The sequence below is a fragment of the Polistes fuscatus genome, unplaced genomic scaffold, assembly GCF_010416935.1.
Source record: "Polistes fuscatus isolate 324 unplaced genomic scaffold, CU_Pfus_HIC Scaffold8, whole genome shotgun sequence".
Lineage (NCBI taxonomy): Eukaryota > Metazoa > Arthropoda > Insecta > Hymenoptera > Vespidae > Polistes > Polistes fuscatus.
In genome coordinates, this window is record NW_025113162.1 from 5,467,152 (window position 1) to 5,492,066 (window position 24,915).

A 24,915-nucleotide genomic window follows, 5' to 3' on the forward strand; every position below is an offset into this window, starting at 1 on the left:
AGAACATATTGTTTATCTATTTTTCTACAGGGGAACTAATGTAAAAAGAAATTTTAAAATTAAAAAAGATTTATTTACAATTCTATTGTAGTTGAGTAGTTTATATTTACATGCATATATATTATATATGTAATTTCTTTATACATTTGCTGTTTACTGTACATTAATTTTTTTATGACTTAAAAAAATGTATTATATTAGAGGGCGCATAATATAATTTTTATGTAGTCGTGTTCAATATGGCGAACATGTTGAACGTAGTGGTTATCGCAGGTAATTTTTAGTTAAATTAGACGTAAATAGTTATAGTTATTTTATACTTTAGAAATATGAAGTGTATACAGGTATAAAATTCATTAAAGTGCATTTATATAAATTTCTAAGGATTGTAATGCTTCGTTGGTATAAGAATATGTGTGAACTACATAAAGGTTCAGTTTCAAGGTCTATGTAAGGAGTTGAATTAGACAGTTGCGTCGTACGTAAACAAGTGGCTTATACATTTTTATTTTTCAAATTGTAATAATTTTCAATAAAATAGCAATATGGTTAGATTCCGTTAATAAACGTTGAAATTTAAAACATTTTATGTCATCAATTTATTATATATAGCAATGAATACATAGTTTAATTTTTTTATTCTGTAAAGTCAACTGCAATATTAAATGAAAAAATAAATAAATAGATCACTTTTATTTGTATAAGTCATTAAAAATGATAGAAGTTTTAAATGCATCTAATGAAATAAAATGGAAAATAGAACAGTAAAGTATATTGTAAAATAAATGTAGTTCAAAAACGATAATATATGTATATGTATATTATGCACGCATTCATATGCATATACAAATAAGTATTATACTTAATTATATGAATACATAAGTGGAGGCTAAGGAAATATAACTAGGAATAAGAAGTATTCTATAAAAAGGAACTATACACACACACAATAATCTAGAAATTATTAATAATGGGTATATGGAATATTTGAATTCATTATTATTTTTATAATCAAAATTAATCATTGGAGTATTACTACTACTACTACTACTACTATATTATTATTATTATTGTAAAAAAAAGAAGTAATTCTTTTTTATTAATAATATATAAATTTGATTTACATTTACAGATGTTATGCATGAAATTGCAAAAGATTACTTATATAAATAGAATGAAAATCTTATAACATATCAGCAAAAAAAAAATGTACAATGAACTACGGTGGAAATATTTCGGATTGGCATCAATACAACTCGGTGCAGACAAATTTAAATGAAACAACATCAACCGATCATAATGTGAATGCAAATCGTTTAGCATTTATGTCTAGTGGTAGTCCATCTTCATTAAATGCTCTTAATACTGATGGCTATAAAAAATACCAAAATGAAGCCAACTTCAGTTCAAGACATTTTCCACCTATGAACAATGCTTCAAATAGCTCAAATAATACTGATAACTTTGCAATGCCATCAGTGGTACAAATGCAAGGATATATTGGACAATATGGTCCTGTGGTTAATAGAAACTCTGTTATGGATAATGTAAAAGCTCCGGTTGATATGAGAAATGGATCGATGAATACATTTAATGATGATTACAGATACAGAAATAGTCATATGGCGCTTCCTGGACAAAATTCTCATTTAAATGGATCCAATATGAATATAAATGCACCTGTCACTTCTATAGGATCACGAACTAATAATATGTGTGCAACATCTTCTGTAAGACAAGGACCTTCATCTTTCATTCCTTGTAAAGCTCTGTGTTGCAATCCAAATACAAATATAGGTTATCAACAATGGGATAAATTTGGAACTTATCAATCTAGTACACCATATAGGGAAAATATGCGTTTACCTGGATATCAAGCAGATAATAGACAATATGGTGATCATAATTTTCGAAAAGATAATTTTGAAAATAAGGAAATGTTAAGCTCTATTATTCCTAATACGGATCATAGAAGAAACTTTCCAGAATACAAATATAATAAGGATTCTACGATGTCTAGAGGTTGTTCAGGTCCATCAGGAATGATACAAAATTATCCAATTCCAAATTACAATTATCCAGCAGAGTGTCAGAAATATTCTTATCCTATGAAAGAGTATTCAAAGACAAATAATATGGGTTTACAAGATGCAACTGTTTTTAAACATCCAGAACAAAATTATATTACACAACAAAAATACAATGCTAAACAAGGTCAATATGCGACAGGTAATGTTTTACCTAAACCTGTGCCTACTTTAAATGACAGTGTAGATATTACACCTTCTACCCAGAATTCTTATTACGCTGCACAATTTATAAGAAACGTACCAACAGAATTTCCACGTACTTGTCAAAAAGCTTTTGATAATTCACAACAAGTTGCTGCAATGCAATCTACACCTGTGCATAGTACTTCATCGCGATACCACTCTTATCAGCAAAAAATTGCAATGCAAAGATTTTCTATGGAAAATCATTTGAGAGAATTTACAAGGATACCTGGATATCAATCACATCCAAAATACAAAGAATCTGTTCTTAGATATAGAGAAATATTAAAATTACAACAGTCACATGGATATCCAGCAGCAGTTCAACATCCTGTAAGAATTGCATCAACGCCCGTTGATACTATTCCATCTATAAATTTGCAATTTGATCAGAATGGAGTTTTAATAAACCCTACTTATTTATCTGATGGTTTTCCAAAAACTCAACAACATACATTGAATGCAGATTCAAAACATTTAGAAAAACATGGAAAAGAACAAGATTTATGTCCAGCTGATTTATCTAATGAAAATAATCTACATCCTAAACAATCAATTAATCATTCTCCAAAAGAACATTCATCATCTTTGTATCAAAATGATTTTCAAAATCAAGACCAGCTTTTAATACAAAAATGTAGCGAACAAACTGAGTTTAAAATACAAGAAAGTGCAGGAGATGGCATAAACTCAAATAATGCTGATACTATAACTGAACAAGAGAAAACATCAAAAGATTTTGCTGATAAGCCAAACCTTGATGTTCGACAATTTTTAGCAAATTGGGATGCATCAGAAGATGAAGACGATTCAAATACGAATTTGCCACATGTTGTCTTAAGCGATTCAACATCATTGGTAGTTGTAGAATATGAAAGCATTGATAACGCTTCAAAAATACCTCATAATGTGAATGTAAATAAAGAAAATGTCACTTGTTCGAAAAAACATGATAAAGTGACACAAGAGTATTCACAATCTTTAGATTCTCCTTCTCAGAGTACTGAGACATTACAAAATTTAACTGAATATAAAAATAAAGATATTACAAAATCTGGAAATATAATACATTGTATAACTAACAGTACTGATGACATTCCAACGATACATATAGTTGATAATGTACAAATAAATAATATTTTGGAGGTATCTAATGATCAAATTATAGAAACCTTAGAACATCAAGGTTCAATACCATTTTATCGGGAAAATGTAAATTTAGAAGAAGAAATAAGAAAATGTGATGATAATAAGAAAGACAATTCTACAAATATAGAAGCTTTGAATAAAGACACATATAACACCGATAATACATTGTCTGAAAAAGATAGAAAGTCTTCAATTCAGAATACCAATCAAGAGTTAAATGCTTTGGAAACAGTATCAACAAATAATTTAAATAGACAAACTACAATCTTGCAAAAACAAAATAGTTTCGCAAGCGAGGAATCACATAACACAGATGATATCAGTCTACCTGATTTGCCTACAACTGAGTGTACTCCAATATCTACTACTCTAAACACACCTATTCATTCAGACAGTGAAGAACCATCAGGACGTGAGTCTTCTATATCTTCCAATCCTATAGAGATTATACAAAATAGTCCAATAATTAGCTTTACTCATTCTCCTATTAAAATTGGATCCTATGAACATTTAGATGATACTGTTATTTCTAAAGAAAATACTTTACTTCAATTTAATTTAGAAGAAGCAAATCAATCTAATAACAATAGTATTAATGCATTTAAAAATACTATAGCTTCGAACAATTTTAACAAAGCTGATAATTCATCCAAGAGTGAAGTTATTGAAGCATGTAGAAGCAATAAATTGCAAACCAGTTCTAATAAAAATTCAATTATAATGAATACAAAAAAACTAGATAAACAATTTAACGAAAAATCTTCTGATGTATGTGAATCTTCAACAAATGAGTATGAATCAGAAAGTGTACCAATTGATATGCACAAAAATTCTATGCAAAACTCCAAAAATACAAAAGTCGACAAAATCAATAATAATAAATTTCAGAGCATTGAAGATCCTTCAGAACCTATAAATTATAAAATATCAACAACAATGACTGAAACATCTCAATCTACATTAAAAAACAAATCAAGTGAAAATAAAGAACAGTATAAGATAAATACTGTTCAAAATAATAATAGAAGTCCTGAAATGAATGTTGAAACAAGAAAACAATCAAAGTGCTTGTTTGCGACTAAATTAAAACAAGACATTCATAATGATAAAAGTCCAATATCATTGATTTCAGGGGAGAATGTAGAGGAAGGACACACACTAGTACGATACATGGAAAAAAATACTTCATCAAATATTAAAAATATTTCGTCTATTTCAAATATAAACATATATACATCTAGAGCTGACAAATTACAAAATATAAATACTGTATCAATACAGAAAAAATGTCTAGACACGTTAACCAATAATAAATTACGTTCTAAAAGTCCTCAAAATGTTTGCGCAAGTAAAGAAAAAGATAGAGAAGATTTTTCAAAAAATCTTCAAAACGAGTCTAAACATCAAGAACTTGCAAAAGATTCTGATGTACATTCATCTTCTATGGATAATGCTAGTTTAACAAACTTAGAAATGTTACCTGATTATGTAACACATAAAAAAAGTTCTATCTTAGATACTAAAAACAATACTAAATTGGAAAGAGATATGATAAATAAAAAAGAAGATAATGAACATATTTTTTCAAAACAAGAAAAATCTATATCTATTTCTAAGAAGGTACACGGTCAGTTACAGAAGAGTGACGAAATCTGCAAAATAAATGCAAACGCTGATTTTACAAATGTTTCTCAGGGAGATCATAACCAAAGTAAAATTTCAGAGAAAAATAAATCCCCAAAAAATTTTAATGTTGATAAAGTTAACATTATCAATAATACGCAAAAACACGATTTTAATGAATACATGGAAGAAAACAATGACATGATATATCTTGATAAATGCATTGATAACAATAAACATATAGGAAATACTTATTTTAATAAAAGATCTACATCACGATATACAGGTACTCAATTTCAACAATGTGATTCTGCGATAGAAGATACCCAAGCATTAGAGAAGAATACAAATTTAAAGAATAAAGTAGATTCAAGTCAACCATCATCTTCTACGACCACTATTTGTTCTATTACTTCCGAAAAATCAGAACAAGAACAACTATATACTGTTTCTAAAAGTTTCACAACAAAAAATGTAAATTCTGATTTTGAAATTAAAGTTACAAATGTTAATTTAAAATTTACGGATAATGATATATGCAAAGAATTAGTCACTTTGAGAGATAAAAAACAAGAAAATTTAAATAGTTGCTCTGAAGGATTTAAAATTGAAATAAATGTATTGTGTGCAGAGCGTAATGCCAAAGAAAAGTTATTCCAACAAGAGTCTATAAATGTGGATAGTGAAATGATGGATCAATCAAATAATTCTGTGTACGGTAGCAAGAGTACTTGTTTATCAAATATAAAAGAATATGATATATATGGAAAATTAGATACAGAAAAAGGAAATAAAATTGATGGAATTACAAATCACAATCGATGTCAGAGTACAGATATTTGTTATGAAGGTGTGGAAAATATAATGAAGGAACAGGAAGAACCTCTTAGTTTAATAGTTCGAAATAAAATAGTACCAACAAGTAAAGAAGATACACTACCTCAAGAATATTCAAAAAGAAAAGAAACATTATCAAAGGATATATTGAGTAAATCAGAGAATTCTATGGGAGAAAATAACTATACAGAAATTGACCAAGAAATTACATCCGTTAATACTTCCAATGAAAGAAAGAAACAACATACATCATTGAATTTAGTCGACAAACCTAATGATGCAAAAGATGAAAGTCTATGCTATCCTAAAATGAATGATTTACTTAATAATATTGACCAAGAAAATGAACCTTCTAATGTAATCTACAGTTGTGCTAAATCTAATGTTAATTGTATGCAAAATAGTGCTAATACAGAACGGATATTAAAAATGAATAATACGCAAAAAAATAAAATGAAAGATCCATCATCTGCTTCATATAAATATAAAGATAAAAAAGATGAAGAAGACGATAGTTCGTCCGATAAGAATGATGATATGCCAAATATTGTAACAATACATGTTAAAACTGATAACATGAACAACGAAAAATTTGCAGAACTTGATTTTACAAATTTCGACTTATTTTCTAATGAAAGTAACAAAAGTAATGATAATGAGCCAGGAAAATGGAGACGTTCTATAACTCCTATAGTAAATCAGACATTAGAAGAATGTGATTTATATGGAAGTACTAGTGGTTATGTAAATCCTATTTTTACTAATATAGAAGAATCAAATAACAGAAATGAAATTCCTGTATATAGAACTAAAGATGGAAAAATAACTTATAGTCCTAATCCCAAAACTTTATTCCTGGAAAGTAAAGAAAGAGCTTATTGTACTGTAGAAGAATATTCACCACATAAATATAACAATCATTTAAAGATGAATACTTCTGTTAAAAAGGAAAAAGATATAAGTAATTATAAAGAAAGGATACCATTGGAATCTAATGATACAAAAATCACTTGGAGTGAATCAACTGATAAAAGTTTTTCTGAATATTCTAATAAGAATGAGAATAGTAAACAAAATATTCACTCTATAAAACATCAAGCACTAGATTTAAAACATTATTACCCTAAAATAGAAAAACAATATAATAGTACAACTGATAGTCAAGTACATAAAGAGTACAATAAAGATCTTTCTGACTTTAAATGTGAGGAACAAAAACAGCATGGTAATGAGGATAATTGTAGTACTCATAAAGATAATTTTAAAAATAAGTCTACAAAAGAATCTGAAAGTCATAAAAAAAAGTTAAAAGATATCTTTGATAGTAATATTCATTCGGAAGAAAAGGATATGAGAAAAGCAGAGATGTTAGGAGTAACTGAAGCATATACCATGTATCACAATACAAGAAATAACTCTGTTCAAAAAAATAGTCATAATGATACATTTTCTTTGCATAAATCTACTGATAGCTTTGTAGAAAAACCCAGTTCAACAGAAAGCTGTGATATTAAATTGAAATACTGCGATATAATTAAGGAGTCAATTGTGCCTTATGCAATATGTGATCAATCAGTTACTGAATGTTCTTTAAACCAAAGTAATGAATTAACAAGTGAGAAATCAAATTCTATTATAAAATTAAAGAAGAAAAAGTTTAAGCCTAATATAAATCAACTTAAATCCTCGGAATTGTGTTTAGAAGAAGATCGTTTTAAAGGCAAAAGACATTACACTAATAATCTCATGAAACATAATTCATTTTCTGAAGATCTAGAATATTTTAATGAAAAGAAGATTGATCCAAATATTATTCATTTAGAATCAGAAAATATCTGCACAGACGTTACAAAAAAATCAGAATCACCAATTACTTCTGAGATATCCAAATATAAGAGACATTATGAGCATTTCCATGTGAAATGTGAAATAGGTTCTGATGAAAGTAATACAAATTTTGAAGCAGAATTTGATAATACAAGGAATATTTTGAGATATGCAAAAGAGAATATTGTAATGTCTAAAAAAGATGTTCTTCTCACAACAACATTAGATGTAGAATGTTCGGATTCCTTGAAACGATTAAATAGTACTAAACAAAAAGAAAAGATGGAATATCAGGATGAAAGCAATGGTGAAACAGAAAATACGAATTTTTCATTACAGAACGAAGTATCTAAAAGTAATGAGGATGAAAATTTAAATCAACAAATTACAGAAGCTAATATTTTCTACACTGACAATAATATTATTTCTGAAAAGGGATGGAGACGGTTACCTTCAAATTGTTTAAAAAATGATGAAATAGAAATTATGGCAAGTGATATAATTAGTCCTAGTAATTTCGATAGTGAAGTGCATATAATTCATGGAGAATCTATGCATTTATCACAAATGAAAAAATCGAAAATGCCTAAAATTATTTTGGAAACTGATGAGTCTTCTTTTAACGAAATAAGTAACAGTAATTGTCAGAATCATAATTTCATAACAACAGACCATAAATATGATATTCCTTTTTCTGGAGAAGAAGAAATAAAATCTGAACCAATGTATATGAGCCAAAACAAAGATGAAATTATTTTATTAGAGTCTGTTATTTGTAATAAAAAAATTGATGCCATTGAAAAAATAAATAAAGATAAAAGTACAGAGAAGAAAAATATTGAAAACTCTATCTTTTCGTTAAATTCCACTGATAATTCAGAAACTAAAAATATAATAAAAAATGAAGATTTTTCACCAAACAATGTCAATGAAATAGACATTGTTGAAGGATCATCATTAAAACAAGAAAATATTAATACTTTGAAGTATCAAAATTACAATATATCAGATATAACAAATAAATCACAAGAGAGTTCAGAAACAATTAATTTAGTAGAAAAAGAATCACAAAGAAAACAATTAAACGATAATTTATATTGTATTGAAAATAAAAGTAATAGTAATTCATATTTGTCTTCAAAACAGTCAAGAAATTGTGATATTGAAGCTTGTAATATCCCAGAATTGGAGAATATATCAAAATTAAATTTAGAACAAAATACAAATGTAATTAATGAAATTCCAACAAACGATATAAACAATAAAGTGGAAGAAGAGCGTTCTTTATCCCCTCCAGATATTACTACTACTGCATATATTAATGCAAACTATTCTTCTACATCAGATTGCAATGCAAATATACAAATGATTTCTAAAACTATCATTGAAGAAAATGAAACAAACACAAATTCAAAACCTGAACTATCTTCTCAACCTAAAATACCTAAAATGATAATCCGAAATACTGGATCCTGTTCTACAACATCTGTTGCAGAAGAAATATTAGAAACATCATCAGAGTATCCTTCTTTTGCACATAGTAAAGTTAAACATTCTACTTTTATTATTGAAAATGAAAAAGATAAAGGAAGAAGTGACAGTGATTCTGAAAGTTCTTTGCACAAATATGATTTAAATAAAAGTAGAGTACCTAAAATGAAAATAAAATTTAATGACAAATCGTCGAAAAGGAATTTTGAAGGTGACAATATGGAAATTTCTTTTAAAAGAAAACATATGAAAAAAATTGTTCCTAAAGTAAAAATAAAGAAAATTAGAACTGAAGCAACAACTATGCAAAATGAACGAACAGAATCTTCATTATTAGTGATGGAAGATAAAACTTCTAACACGACAAATGAGACTAGTTCCAATAAAATGTCAATAGTTAACGAAGAAAAAAAACAAGAGAAAATTCCTAAATTAAAACTGAAGAAACCTCAAGAAATCATTTTACCTATGGAATCTATTCGAAAAAAAACAAACGTAAAAACCGTTGATTTAGCAGTGAAAAAATATAAAAGCGATAAGAATGAAATAAAATTTACTCAAAAACATGAAGATATAATTGAATCAATATTGAAGCAAAACGATAATTCGTCTGTGTCTGAACGTGAAGTAAAAAATAAATTATTACCCTGCATTTCAGAAAAGGTTCCAAAGGTTATAATCAAACGTGCTTCTGCGAGTGCAGAATTTAAATGTGAATTTAGTGAAGGTGGTAGTGATACAATAATGAATAACTCTAAATGGCAACCAGAAGTTAAATTACAAAGATCTCGACATTTAGAAAACATGGTAAAGGACCTAAAATACTGCCGAATATCTAAAGCATATATAACACGAAAATGTATAGATATTATTTCTTCACACAGATCAAGAAGAATATTTCGAGATAAAAGACATAATAAATTGAATAAATTATATAAATCAAGTTCTGTATCGGATTTGTGTCCAATTAAATATGAGGAAAGTAGAAAATTAAATTATAATTATAGTAATAACAAATTATCTGATACAGAAGTTACACCTATTCTTGAAGGAATAGAAGAACATAACCAATTATCTATAAAATCAATTAGCAAGTACAAATTTGAAAAAAATCTATGGAACATAGATGATAAATATCTAGAAGAATCTTGTGTTTCTGATGATATTGTAGATAAATCTGTATTTAAACATTCAGACGATACAGATAATATGGACCATTCGATAATAAAAGCAGATACTACAAATATAACAAATAATCCTACCTTAAAAAATAATGCTGATAATAGTGATCTCAGTACTATAAATTTTAATGCTAATTCTACAAATAATTTAAGTAAAATACCATTAATCACACAAAACGACTTGAATCATTATAAAGATAATGAAAATAATAAGTTTCCTAGAGAAAATAATGACTCTGAATCAAAAGCTTCGAAATCTGATATTGCAACAGATGATTCTGCAGATCATGATTGTTCAGTTATAAAATTGGATTCCTCGGACGAAAGTCAATCAACAATAGAAATTTTGCCAGCTTCTCCAGACATAAATCAAGTTGGAATAGAAGAACCTAATAACAGCCTTAGTAATGAGGAAAGTGAACAATTGTATTCAGAAGATGCTATACCTACTCAATTTGAATTAGAATTAGAAGTTACAGATAGTAATATCGATTCTGTAGCAGCATCACCTCTAAGACATGAGTTAAATTCTGAACATTTTAATGATACACAACTAAGAGCATGGCAACTAAATAAAAAAATACAAGATTTCAATGATTTACAAAATTATACAAATGAAAATGTTCCACTTGCTAATAATAATCAACAAAGCTCTGAATTTGCAGAAAAAAATAAACTATCTAGCAAAGAAAATATTTCATTATCAATATCAACTCTTACACATGACAGTTCGGAGAATCATAGAATGGAAACGACAATTGCATCTCGTGAGAACCTTTGTTGTAATGATTTACTTATGAAGGAAGTATTGGCTGCTAAAGAAATGCTAAAAAAATGTTTATCTATGTCTAAAAATGACACTACTTTAAAAAATACATCAAAATTGAGATCACTTATAGAAAAAAATAAAGATTCTTGTCTTACCTCTAGTAATCATACAAAAACATTTCTTAAGACTGTTACTACCCATCATACATATGAAATAGATAAAATAAATCAGCAAAAATCAACGAATGAATCAAATATAAAAAAGATAGGAAAAAAGAATTGTAATGAAGTAATAAATAAAGTTATACAAATTACCAAATGTACAGAGAAAAAAGATATAAAACATACTGATGTTAATGTGCAAAGTACTTTAGTTTCTGCACACAATTCTCCTATAATATCATTGAAAACTCTTAAACGATACAGTCAATCTGTGCCAAATAAAAATATATCAACTTATGCGAAATATCGTAAAATATCGGAAAAAGATGGGAATGAACACTCAATATGTCAAAGTAGTCATACTCATCAAGTGGAAGATAAAGATCAAGATGTTAAAGTTGAAAAAAATATGACTCATCCTAAAATTGAAACGATATCCGACAATGAAGATGTACAAATTGAAGATGATAAAAATTTTAATCAATCCAGTAAAAAAGAAGATAATATGCCAATATTAGAACCAGAAATCGCTTTTAGTTTTGATGGAAGTTCAGATAGAGATAGTTCAAGATCACCGCCTGTTATAACAAATCAAGAGATTGTAACTACTCAAAATGAAATACTAAAATGCTTGCAAGAAGAAGTATTAGCATCAAATGATAAAAAAGATGATAACAAGAAATATATAGCAAAAGAATATGATATGACTGTAAATGATATTGTTACACAATTAGCTTATCATAAAAAGGTAATATATGTTTTATCATTATATAATTTAAAGTACAAAACATTATTATTAAAATATGTATTTAAAAATAACAAAAGTTCAGTATTTTGAAGTTAAAATGTTTTTATATTCCTACAGTCAACAATAAGGCATAAAAGATATTGTAATCTATGTGAAAAATGGTTTCCAACGACATCTCGTCATAGACGACATTTAGCTGGATATCAACATCGTCACATAGAATTGACACAGCGAAGAGCGATTCATGCACTTTTTATTCTTTTTACTGGCAAACCTTGTTCGAAACTGTTGCGAGCTACTAGTATGCGAGATGATTGTTCTATAGGCGAATTAACACCTTTACAAATTGCTGTTCAGGTAATATTTTTTATTACAAATTAATCTATAATGATTTTTTTCCATGAATAATTTTATATATATATATACACATTATTATTTATTTTTATAGGATTTAGCTAAATACTTGGATGGTACAGAAACGGATCTATTAATACCAAATAATGTCGAGAAATAACCAAAAGTAGTTATTGAATTATGTAACATGTCAAAAGAGATGGGCAGAAATTTCATATTTCAACTAATCATTAGATGACAGTCCACATGTTTTCGACCACATCAGTATAATGGAGTTGATTGGAATTAGCTGAGTCAGCTAATATTTGTTACTTCGTTGACCGTATGTTACCTGAAACAGTTACTTTATGTAGTAATTAACTATTTAACCAAAGACTTTATTAGAGTAATAGTGTAACTAAAACTACTATTATATAAAGGTTTGAGACTTTGCACCAAAATACCGCAATGCTGTATGCTAGTGCATAAAGCTGTTGTTTGAACTTCACAAACAGCTCTAAATAAAATGGCTGTTGTTTATTCTTTATAGTCATCACATGATTTTTACACGTATGTAATGCTGTTTATAGAAGAGTGTGTTCACTAAGGCATGATTTTAAAAAATAGACTTTTGAGCCAACAATATTGCAATTTTTAAAGGCTACTATGTGGCTATTAGTTTATATACACATGGTTATGAATGATTTAATCTATATATGTGTCTGTGTATATATATACAAGCACACACACACACATATATAAACGAATGTTTATTTATATATAAAGAAAATATATCTACATATAGATACATATATATGTATACATGTTTAACTTACGGATTACATGCATACTTATATTTATTGTTCCAGTTTTAAAAATATGTACACATGTACACATATATATATTTAACAATGTTTAATTATTATAAGTTAAACATATAGGCATATATTATGTCATATCTTTTAGAATGAAGAAGATATATAAACTATAAGATGTTCCAATATTTTCAATTATACATATATAAAAATAATGAACTGTAAGATGCTATATTGTACATTGATTGAGTAGATCGAACAGTTCTTTATGTTAAAATTAGTGTATTAATATTTTTATTTGTTAAATTTCTTGTAGTCTCTGATAAAACTTTTATTTGTTATGGTACCACTTATTAAAAATTATTTTATAATGAATCGTGCAATATCTTCAATCAAATATTACAAATAAAAAATTAATTTTAGCCTTGCAATGTTTCTATAAGCGTAATTAATTATGGGATCAAATGTTAGTATAAAAAGAAGGCTTGGTTACTTATGGATACAAAAAAGTATATATATCTTCAAAATAGAATGAAAATATCTATATAGGAAAGTGCTTATGATATAATTTTACATATAACAATATTTACAGAGCCATATGTCGTCGATAATGACTTTTCATATGTCTTTTATACTTTTCACATTTTGTGCCTTCTAAGTATAAATTAAATATTGAAGATTGTCGTGAATATAAGTATTTGCATATAAATTGCACCACGTAAAGTGACTTTAGAATACATAGAGTAATTCTTATATAATTTTATCATCATATTTAGATTTATACGTTAATTTTTAAATTGAATTTATAATTGTTAACTATTTTAATTATTTATCAAAATCCTTCAAAGCGAAAAATTAAAATTGCTAATAAAAATGTTCTACTTAATTTTTGACAGAGATTAATTATAAATTGTAAAGAAACATTATTTAAAATTGAATTATTTATTAGTGAGTAGAATTTAACAGGCTTGTTTGTTTGAGGATCTTCAAAGCATATATAATGCTTTATTACATTTCTTTAGATAATAATATTGTTATGTCTCACATATTACATATAATTTATGATGTTTTATTAGATTTTGAACATATAATTTCCTAATACTTACATAACGTAAATTTATGTAATGTATATATGTGCAAGGTTTCTAGCTTTAAAAAGCAAATATTTGTTTCGAATCATTCCAGTATAATTTTAAAAAAAATGAAAAAATATCAAATATTCATATAATGTCGTGATTTTGATATACAGTTAACTTATAGTAAAAAATATTATATTTATTTAACAACTAAAATTATTATGTATAACTGCATAAACTGAATGACTGATTTCAATTTAACTTTCTACAGAACTATTCACTATTTATTCAAAATTAAACCAAAGTTTACCAAAAATTGCATTTCTTGCATGTTATATATAATTGATTGTTGCAGAAAATGTAAATTTTAGTTCATGATTTTAATTATAATACCACGAAAACAGTCAAATATTACTTTTTATAGCAACTTCATTTATTTGCAATCCAAAGACACTATTTTGCAATTCAAATTTTTATATAAAATTTTGTATATATATTGAAATATGGGTACATTAGATACAATTTTAATCTTTCCTAATACTACCAATTTCATAATCATTTTATTCTAGTAAAAAAAAGTAAATTTAAAATATACCTATAATACATTCCACCCTATTTTAATGTTAATATATTAGATTTTCCTATAATCATTTATTTGTTTTATGTTGACAGTTGAATATATAGAAAACTTTTTTTAAAATATTACAAATTAAATTGTAAATCGCAAATGTATTTTACTTTAAATGTTCTTTATAATTTATGAATATAATGTTATCATTTATAATTAAATTCATAATCTCTCTCACTTTTACTTAAAGATTTTAGAATTTTAATTTGAATTCGGATCAACAGGGATATAAGATGTATTTTAATATAAAGAAAAATTAATATATATATATGCTCATTTTTATTAATTGCTGTAAATAATGAAAGAAAAATAATATAATCCGATCAACACATATCGATACATAGATCAAATAGAAGAGTTTTATTTTTTATTTATTATTTACGAGGAATTTTATTGACTTACATGTAGCATCATTGCTAAATTTTATGTTAGGTTTTGAGGACGAATCTATTAAATCATATTTTCATTTAACTTTGTGCTTTACTGGCACGAGTGGCGTTGTAAGATCCTATGTATGTGACTGTGTTGTAACATATACTTATATATTGTGTAAAAAAAAATACATAATTATATCTATATATATATATATAGATGTATTCTATGTACTTGCAACAGTTCCATAAATATTTACATAGTATATACGTAAGTTATATAAGAGGCTACAAATTGTTATAATTATTTTTATGTAATTAAGTCAATTTATTTATTTATTCATTTGAAAAAATTAGAAAAATAAATAGTAATAAGCTAAAAAATATATTATTGCTTTATTACAAATAATAACAATTTATAATTATGCTTGGTGTGAGGGTAATATAAATTTGTTGGTTTTATTATATAATTGCGTGTTATATACAGACGTTTAAAATTAAATGTTGTTTCATACATATGTGCACATTGTTATATTAGCATATTTCTGTATCTATAATAAAGAAATATTATAGATATTATAGATATTAATAAATATTTACGTGAATATCTTTGCGCATAAATAAGTATAATGTAATATTTTGGCAGATAAATATGTTAATTACCATTAAACCAATAGAACCCAATATATATGCCGTGTAATAGATCAAATTTCTTGTCAGATCTAACAAATTAAATTATTTCACAATAAAATTATCTGCATTTTAAATTTGAATTACGAAATGTAGGACATATTAAATAAAAATTTGCCTATTCTTTTTTAAATAAACCTATAGAAGTTTGTAATATATAAAAAATACAGTAAGTATTAATATTAAAAACTATTACATTATTTACATATATGTTTGTATATAATTTGGTTTTTACACAAGATATATTTTTGAATTATTAAATAATATATTTCATTTGAATCATAGTAAATTTAATAAATTGCATTAAATAATTTTTTATATAAAAATAGGGATTTTTAATATTTTATTTCTTTTTTATTTACAATAGAGAAGGGATTATATATTAAATGATATGTTAAATAATTATATTAGATGAAATTTTCAAACATTGAAATAAACATGTACTTTTATAGTCAAGGCAACATGATGTATTGTATTGTATATTTTTATCGTGTCCCAAAAGTTATAAGACTTCCATTTCCATTCTGCTTTATATAGATTCTTGCCCTATTTTTATATTTTCCTTATTACCTTTCCCTCTTTATTCCCTTTCACCCCCACTGCTTCCCTTCCTCCCCCACTGCTTCCCTTCCTCCGGCCTTTACGCCATCTTTCTTTTGTGTTTTTCCATCTCCTTCATCCACTGCTTTTCTCTTCCTCCTTCATTTAGGTAACGTGACTATTTTAACATATTTTTAATTGGTTTAAACTTCGTATTTATAATTTGAAAATACTTCATCTCCCAATGGGAATGTTGGTTCATATAAGGAAAATTTAAATTTTATTTGATAAAAGGTATAGGATTACTATCATACGTGAATGTATCTATGTTTATTGATACAAAATTCTGATGTCAAATTATTCTCAGCGCGTGTAATTATTAACATTTAAAAACGTACACGTGAGGTAAGCAATAAAATTATAATCATTTTTTTATTTCTTTTACTAATATTTAGTAAAAAATATATAGAAAAACAAATAATGAATTTTGTTTATGGCCATTTTACGAGTTCATAATGATAATATATATTAGAGTATTTAAAGATCAAAATTGAATGGATTAAATATTAAAGGTTAAACGATTGTTTAGGAATGCGTCGCTAATTATGAACACATCTACGTTATCATCAAATACATTAGGACATTCAACTGGACAAAGAACATCAGAATCTCAAGATTCTGAATTAACATCTAGTGGTTCTCATACATGCAAAATCTTGAATCAAATTAAATCTGAATTGCAAGATAAAAAACAGCAAAAACGACTTTGGAAAGAGTTGCATCTTAAAAGAGTACAAACCCTGCGTAAAGAAATAGAATACCTTAAGGCAACTGAGTGGAAGTATCAACCTATAGATCGGTATGTATTTTGTTTATTTTGATCAGGTAATTATTTCTTACTGTTAGAAAAGATGAAGGTAACGTTACATTAGAAAATATATAATATTCACAGATACTTGGATCAAAGATACAGAAACTAAAAATGTTATCTTTATTATATACTCTTATTAATAATGTTTGGGGGAATAAAAATCCTTCACAACCAGAAGATGATATAAATACCATTATAGCCCAGATTGAAAATATTACAAGTACAAACACATTGTTATCAGAGAATAAAGAAAATTATGATGAAAAAACCTATAACGAAAAAGGATGTTATTATAAAACAGGAACTGTTACTTTTGTCAACGATGATTATATTCTTATAGATAACCATTCTATGTGTGATATAATTAATATAATGACTCGTAAACCTAAAGTTGGAGATATAGTTTATTACTTAGCATACAAAAAGAATGAAGATGATGAAGAAAAGATAAGTAAGATTATATCAGTAATGGAAGAATCTTGGGATGATAGTGTTATTATGCCACAAGAAAGTATTGTGAAAACAGATATATTTACAAGAAATATTATTGGGAAAGTTATTAAACGAGAGGGAAGGATTGTATTTATTAATCCTGGTAACATCTATTTCGATCTAAACAAAATAAATTCTGAATTTGTACCTATAGTTGGCGACTGGCTTAAGTTGGAAGCTTTGGTAGAAGTAAATGATAATAATATTGATTGGACTGGAGAAATTTTAGAAATTAATAAAATACAACCTTTAAGATTTAAATTGGATATTGATAATATAACTGATTATGACCCTAAAAAACAATGCGGTACAATTGGAAAGAATATTTTTTTTTATAAAACTGCTTGTGAATCTGGTTACATACCTTATGTAGGTGATAAAGTAGTAAGTGATTCTATAGAAAGCGATCAAAGCATATATTCATGGAGATCTTTGAGTGTTGTTCCATTAATGCAGGCAAGCAAATATTCACGCATTGCATATAACAATTCCTAATTTATTTAAATATACAATTCATAATAATTTATTTTTAGGTTGCAGATAAACCTACGGAATTACCAACATTAGAATCTTTCAAGTCTTGGTTACCACGACATACCAATCTGGATCCATTGATTAAAGATAAATGTGGCATAATTATTACCAATGACTTAAAAATCAATGTAAATTTAGAAGAAGAGAAAGATATATTTGTTGAAATACATAACACGAGCCCTGATAATCAAACCTTGTGTAAAGGAATCTTTATGTCAAAGAAAGCACAATCGCAATTGTCTTTAATATGGCCTCTAGAAAGACAAATTATCGATTTAAAACCTTTTGAAATTATTTCCTACCAATTTAAATGCAGTCCAAAATTTGTAGGAACTTCTGAAGAATTATTTATTTTCTATTTTAAAGGATTCCAAATCGGAAGAGTTTTTACAATAATAGTTAACCCAAAAAATATAAATGCTCATAAACGGTCGATTTATAAAAAAGATAACTATGTTCCACGTAGGGATCGAGATGAACAAGCAAAGTATGTTCCGGGGATTCGGCCCTATAATCCACCAGTTCCTTTTAAAACCCGTACTCATTCATTTAAAATACCACAACGCTTTTGGGAAGTCATATTAAATAATTACAATAAACCACCAATTGAATATGAATTAGCAGTTGGAAATGAAATACCTTGTCTTGTACAAAGACTATCTTTCGAAATATATAAAGATCGTTTTCATGCTTTATTGTATCTGGAAGAAATTGAACAAAATTTTAATCTAAATCAATATGACATGGAATATGCTATAATGAGGCGTTACAAAGATTATCTTTGTTTAGAAGTACTTGGTTTAGCAGAAAAACGGCCTTCTCTCCTTATTGGTGATAAAGCTATAGTATCCTTTAAATGGGATAAAAATCAAGGTGTGTACAAATATTTGCTTTTATTAAGAGACTAAAATCTTTATAATGCTGTTTTGTTTGCTACTATTTCAATTAAATTGAAATGAAAAATTATATTTCTTTCTGATATCATTATTAGGTAAAATAAAATATGAAGGATACATTCATAAAGTGACAAACACAGAAATTTTTCTAAAATTTAATAAACGATTTCACGAAAAATATAACGACGAAATTTGCCATGTAACATTTAAAACTTCTACTACTGTTATGCAACGTTGTCACAATGCTGTTAATTTAGCAGTATTACATTTAGGACCTGATTTTCTTTTTCCTACTCGTATTATTGAAAAATATCCACAAATAACTTTAGATGAAATTGATAGTGAAGAGAAAGCACCTCATGTTAAAAGAAAACTCAAACGATACGAATCAATTTCATCTATATCTTCAAGTACAACTAGTGATAGTTCTGATACAATAAAATCATTGCCAAGAGTATCAGTTGCAGAAAGACTTTTTAAAGTCAAACCAGTGGAACAATCTAAGAATGTAACAGAACATCCTAATTTGGAAACAGTTGATCATGCTACTGATAATCACACTAAAAGTATTAGTAATTTTGAAAATAATAAAGATAATGATATAGATATAAATAAGGATAAAGATAACAATAAAGATACTCTTGACTTGACTCCAAATTCTCCTATTACCAGTAATGATTTGACATTAGATGAATGCATTTCACAAATAAAAAAACGAAAGTTAAATTGGTTTAATAAAAATCTAAATTATTATCAAAAAGAGGCTATAAAAAATATCTTAAAGGGATTAGCTCGTCCATTGCCATATGTGATATTTGGTCCACCTGGTACAGGAAAGTCTGTTACTCTATGTGAAACAATTCTACAATTATTAACAATTCTACCCGACAGTAGACTCTTAGTTGCTACACCATCAAACAGTTCAGCAAATTTAATGTTGGAGAGACTATTGGATAGTTGTGTATTGAAACCTGGTGACGTGGTAAGTATTTTTTATATTTTATTTGTTTCTAACTATATCATCAAAGGTCTTTTTTAGGTACGACTTATAGCGCATCATTGTTTAGATGATGGTACCATCCCATCAAAACTACTGCATTATTGTGCAACTGTAAATGAAGGTCTAGAAGGACCACCTAATCAATCAGAATTATTTCATCGAAAAGTTAATTTTACTGACACTATAATTGGACGTCATAGAATTACAATTGCCACTTGTTCAGCATTAGGAGCGTTATTCAATGTGAAATTTCCTCGCAATCATTTCTCTCATGTACTAATAGATGAAGCAGGCCAAGCAACAGAGCCAGAAATTATGATACCGTTAAGTTTTATTCATGCCGATTATGGACAAGCAATTCTAGCAGGTGATCCATTACAACTTGGTCCAGTTGTTCAGAGTAGATTGGCAAAACATTTTGGTTTTGAGGAATCATTTCTTTCAAGACTACTTCATCAATTTCCTTATCAAAGAGATCCTGAAGGATTTGAAACTGGTTACGATCCTAGACTCGTAACAAAACTTGTTATGAATTATCGAAGTTTGCCAGAAATACTAGAACTGCCAAATTCATTATTTTACAACTCCGAATTGCAACCAAAGGTATATATTTACATTATTCTTAAAAATAAAAAGTACTGACTACGTTTTAAACAATCACTTTCTAGATTTCATGTAACAATAGCGATGAAGCGAATCTTTTACAAATACTAGCTGAGGAATTGCCTGAAAGGGAAGGATTACCACCAGCTGTACTTTTTCATGGAGTAAAAGGAGAGAATTTAAGAGACAACGATAGTCCAAGTTGGTATAATCTTGAGGAAGCAACACAAGTGTATCTTTATCTTTTAAGATTCTACAAATATGGAATTTCTGCAGATGATATTGGTATCATAACCCCTTATCAAAAACAGGTGAACATTATAAATATATACATAATTAATTGATAGTTATGGATATAATTTATGGCATATACATATACATAAACATATATATATACCTGTTTTAAAGGTTATGCAAATTCGACAATTACTTTTGGAATCAAATATTACATGTCCAAAAGTCAGTAGCGTTGAAGGATTTCAAGGGCAAGAACGAAAAATAATAATTCTCTCAACAGTACGATCCTCTACAAGTTTTATCAAAGAAGATATCAAACATGCTTTGGGGTTTGTTGCTTCACCAAAAAGGTTAAATGTTGCAATTACTCGTGCGCGTGCTTTACTAATTATTCTTGGAAATCCTGAATTATTAGTTGAAGATCCATACTGGAGAAGTATTCTCATTTATTGTCTTGACCGAAATGGTTATACTGGATGTAATTTTTTTCCTTTTCATCTTGATAATTCACTTGCAAATATAGATAATATTTTCAATGAAACTTAATATATGTGCATATATGTATTACTGATACTGTGAAATATGTAAAAGATTTTAAGTATTTTATTTTTGTACCATTTCTGTTTTTATTGATTTGATGTTTCAACGCACACATGAAAAAACAGTCACTATAATGAATAACATATGGTAATAATAGTAAATATCAAGGTTTTCTATCTAAATGTAATTAACAATAAGTAAATGTGATTTTTAAGTTGTTTTAGAAAAGATTTATTATTTTCAAAGGTCTATATGGACTTTTTTCAAAATGAATAAAACATTTGTTTATGTACTTAATATGATAGAATTTTATACAGCGAGATGTATGAAGCTATGGATGAAGCAGTAATACAGCGTATTCTATTATAAGTTTAAATGCTCCAGATAAATTATTGTAATCCTTTATGTCATCTTTTATATTCATACAACTTTGTATAAGATGTTTTGACGTCACACATCCATATTCCAAGAACGATGGTACTGTAAAAAAATATATGCTTATTACGCATGATCTTTAACAACAAAAGAACGTTATTATGAATTCTACATTCTTAAAATAAAGCACAAATAAAGCAATATTTTATTTATAAATAATATACTGATATATCATGAAGTTTAAGAACTTGTAATTGTGTCACACACTTTTGGAAGTGAAGAAAAATTATTTTATGATAAATTATATATATATAATATATATTATACACATTTCATGTGTGCGTTATTATATATAATATATAAATAATTATATATATTGCTATGACGAAAATAAATAAATCATACTGAAAACATATCAACTCTTATTAAAAATGTTAATATTAAAAATATTTGGAAACTCAAATAATCTTTTTAGAAATAAATAATAATGCATTTTAATCAAGACTGACAATAAAAACGCAACAAAAAAGAAATCAATTGTTTCTTTACATTATATATATAATATGTAAAACTTTCACCATTTGTAGTGTAATTATCCTGTCATGCTTTGATGTAAAGACCTCTTGCTTGTTGATATTAATTGCATCAAACTTTTTATAATAAAATTATTGACTTTAAACTACCTTTAATTCCACTATTATTGCAATTTGACAGATTCAAAATAAAGAACAAGAAACTCTAAGTGGATTTTGTTACAAGCGATACTGACCTCTATTAGTTCCACATTATACTTACTGGATCCTGATTCTTCGCTTTTACTTTCCGTTCAATTAAATTTTCTAAAGCTTCACTTCGTACACTTAAGGTTTCAATTTTCTCCACTAGTTGTTGGTATGGAGATGCTGGTTGTCCACCCATTACAACATGTCCTAATTTACTGTCAATTTTTGCATCTAATCGGGCATTACGGATTAAGTTAACTATCCAACATTCTGCTACATCTGCCTTCATATTCAATTTTTCCGCAAGCATTCTATAAAACATATAAATTATATCAAGTATAAAATATCTTTTTCGAAATATATGATTGTAATAATAAGTTTTAAAAATATACCCAATACTAATGCATTGATGAATTCTGCAGAAAGTTTCAAAGATCATTAATCTCGCATTTTCTACAAATTCATTTAATAATGCAATAAGGAAAAAATCATTGAATACAACGGTTTGACATTGTCGTAATTTCTGTCTTGCTCCATCAAAATCAAAATTAACATACAAGTGTTCCAAAAATTCAGTAATAGGATCCCGATATGTGTAAGATTCCTAAATTGTTAAAAATATAATATGAACATTTTATAATAAAAACAAAATTTTTGTAGGAATTTATAACTGACCTGTTGTATCACTTTCACGAGATCTTTTAATATAGATCGTCGAGAACGATTAACAATCACTGCTGCGGCTAAGTAACGTAATATATGTGGGCACATTGTTTGAATTGCATTTAAATAACTGCAAAAAAGTAATATATAATAAAGTAATATTAAATAGAAAAAAAGAAAATAGCTTATACGATACATACTGAGGTCGATAAAGAAACATTTCAATAATCAAATCTCTTCCCTTAACATGATTAAAAAAGACAAACAAACTCCAATGAATAAGCCATGTACGTAATTGTAACACTTGTACAGAATTCCCAATGATATTGCTATCAATATATTCTCTTAATTTATTTACATCTTCAAGTGCAGTTTCCCAGTTCTGTACAAGAATCTCAGAAGCTAACTTGCCCCATAATACATTCAAATAATTCTATGGAAAAATAACATCAAATTAGATCTCTTTGTAGGGTATATTAAAGTGTGTATAACTTAAAGTAATAATATATAAATACCTTGTCAGTTGGTGGCATTATTAGCATGTAAAAATAAAGATATGAAGTGGAAACAGAATAATTACCACATTCATAACGATAATGTGCAAGTTTGACGAAGTTATCCATCATTTCTACCCTAAACTATAAAACACAATTTACGTTAATTACAAAATTAATTATATTGTGTAAATTAAAGATAATTACATCAGATTCTTGAGTAAGGTAATTACTCAAAGCCTTCGAATCTCTCATGTTTTCCATTTTCTTCATAACTTCTTCATTATTCATTAGCGCTACAACAACAGAAACATTGTTTTGCAAAACGCTAAGTTCTTGTAGAACACCTGCACGTCTAGCTTTTAATTCCTACAGTAATAAATGTTTCAAATATTTATTATAGTATTATATTATGATAAGAGAGAAATACAGTAGAAATCTTTCATAAAACCACATTTAAATCTAACGGTTACATACCTCTGGAACATCCAAATTAGGATACAATTGTTTACGAATATCAATTGTATAATCTATCATATTGGTTTTACTAAGAATATCCAACTTTGCTTGAAGTAATTCATCTTCATCATAAATCTACATATATTAATAATAAGAACACATACAATTAATTACAAAAAGAGTTGCGAATTTAGAAGAAAAAATTGATTACTTACTTGTTTGGCAGATAAAAACTCAAGAAGTGGAAAAACCAAATGACGATCTAAATATTGCCCTATGCGAGATGTTAAATCGTATTTTGCCATCGTAATTTCGAATAAATATTATAAACTTTGATTTTAACCACACTATAAATCAGGAGCAACGTGTCCTATAAGTTACTTAGGTTAGCAATCGATAATAGTTCTCTTCGATAATATCGGCGATTTCGATTATTAGCCAACTTCGACTCTGCAATAAATAATTCTGATATTACAAACTATAATAATCTATTTTCATAACGTTTATAATAAAATTA

General features: G+C 26.9%; 3 protein-coding genes across 3 annotated transcripts; 2 read left to right on the plus strand and 1 right to left on the minus strand.

Moving 5' to 3' along the window:
• The first annotated feature begins 339 nt into the window (after positions 1-339).
• On the plus strand, positions 340-13,564 carry LOC122525189 (uncharacterized protein PF11_0213-like). Its single transcript, XM_043647867.1, has 4 exons — positions 340-478; positions 1,133-12,059; positions 12,177-12,416; positions 12,508-13,564. Exons 2-4 carry the CDS (start codon positions 1,215-1,217, stop codon positions 12,571-12,573), a joined length of 11,151 nt encoding a protein of 3,716 aa, XP_043503802.1. The 5' UTR covers positions 340-478; positions 1,133-1,214; the 3' UTR covers positions 12,574-13,564.
• A 3,715-nt stretch (positions 13,565-17,279) lies between these two features.
• On the plus strand, positions 17,280-22,261 carry LOC122525190 (probable RNA helicase armi). Its single transcript, XM_043647868.1, has 7 exons — positions 17,280-17,371; positions 17,465-18,331; positions 18,409-19,282; positions 19,401-20,287; positions 20,345-20,908; positions 20,974-21,219; positions 21,317-22,261. The coding sequence occupies exons 2-7, from the start codon at positions 17,495-17,497 to the stop codon at positions 21,689-21,691; spliced, it is 3,783 nt and encodes a 1,260-aa protein (XP_043503803.1). The 5' UTR covers positions 17,280-17,371; positions 17,465-17,494; the 3' UTR covers positions 21,692-22,261.
• Positions 21,970-24,821, minus strand: LOC122525191 (eukaryotic translation initiation factor 3 subunit E). The gene is made up of 9 exons (XM_043647869.1): positions 24,614-24,821; positions 24,417-24,533; positions 24,147-24,308; positions 23,961-24,083; positions 23,646-23,878; positions 23,458-23,575; positions 23,175-23,386; positions 22,856-23,093; positions 21,970-22,165 (listed from the first exon to the last, which is right to left on the minus strand). The coding sequence occupies exons 1-9, from the start codon at positions 24,701-24,703 to the stop codon at positions 22,136-22,138; spliced, it is 1,323 nt and encodes a 440-aa protein (XP_043503804.1). The 5' UTR covers positions 24,704-24,821; the 3' UTR covers positions 21,970-22,135.
• Positions 24,822-24,915: the final 94 nt, after the last annotated feature.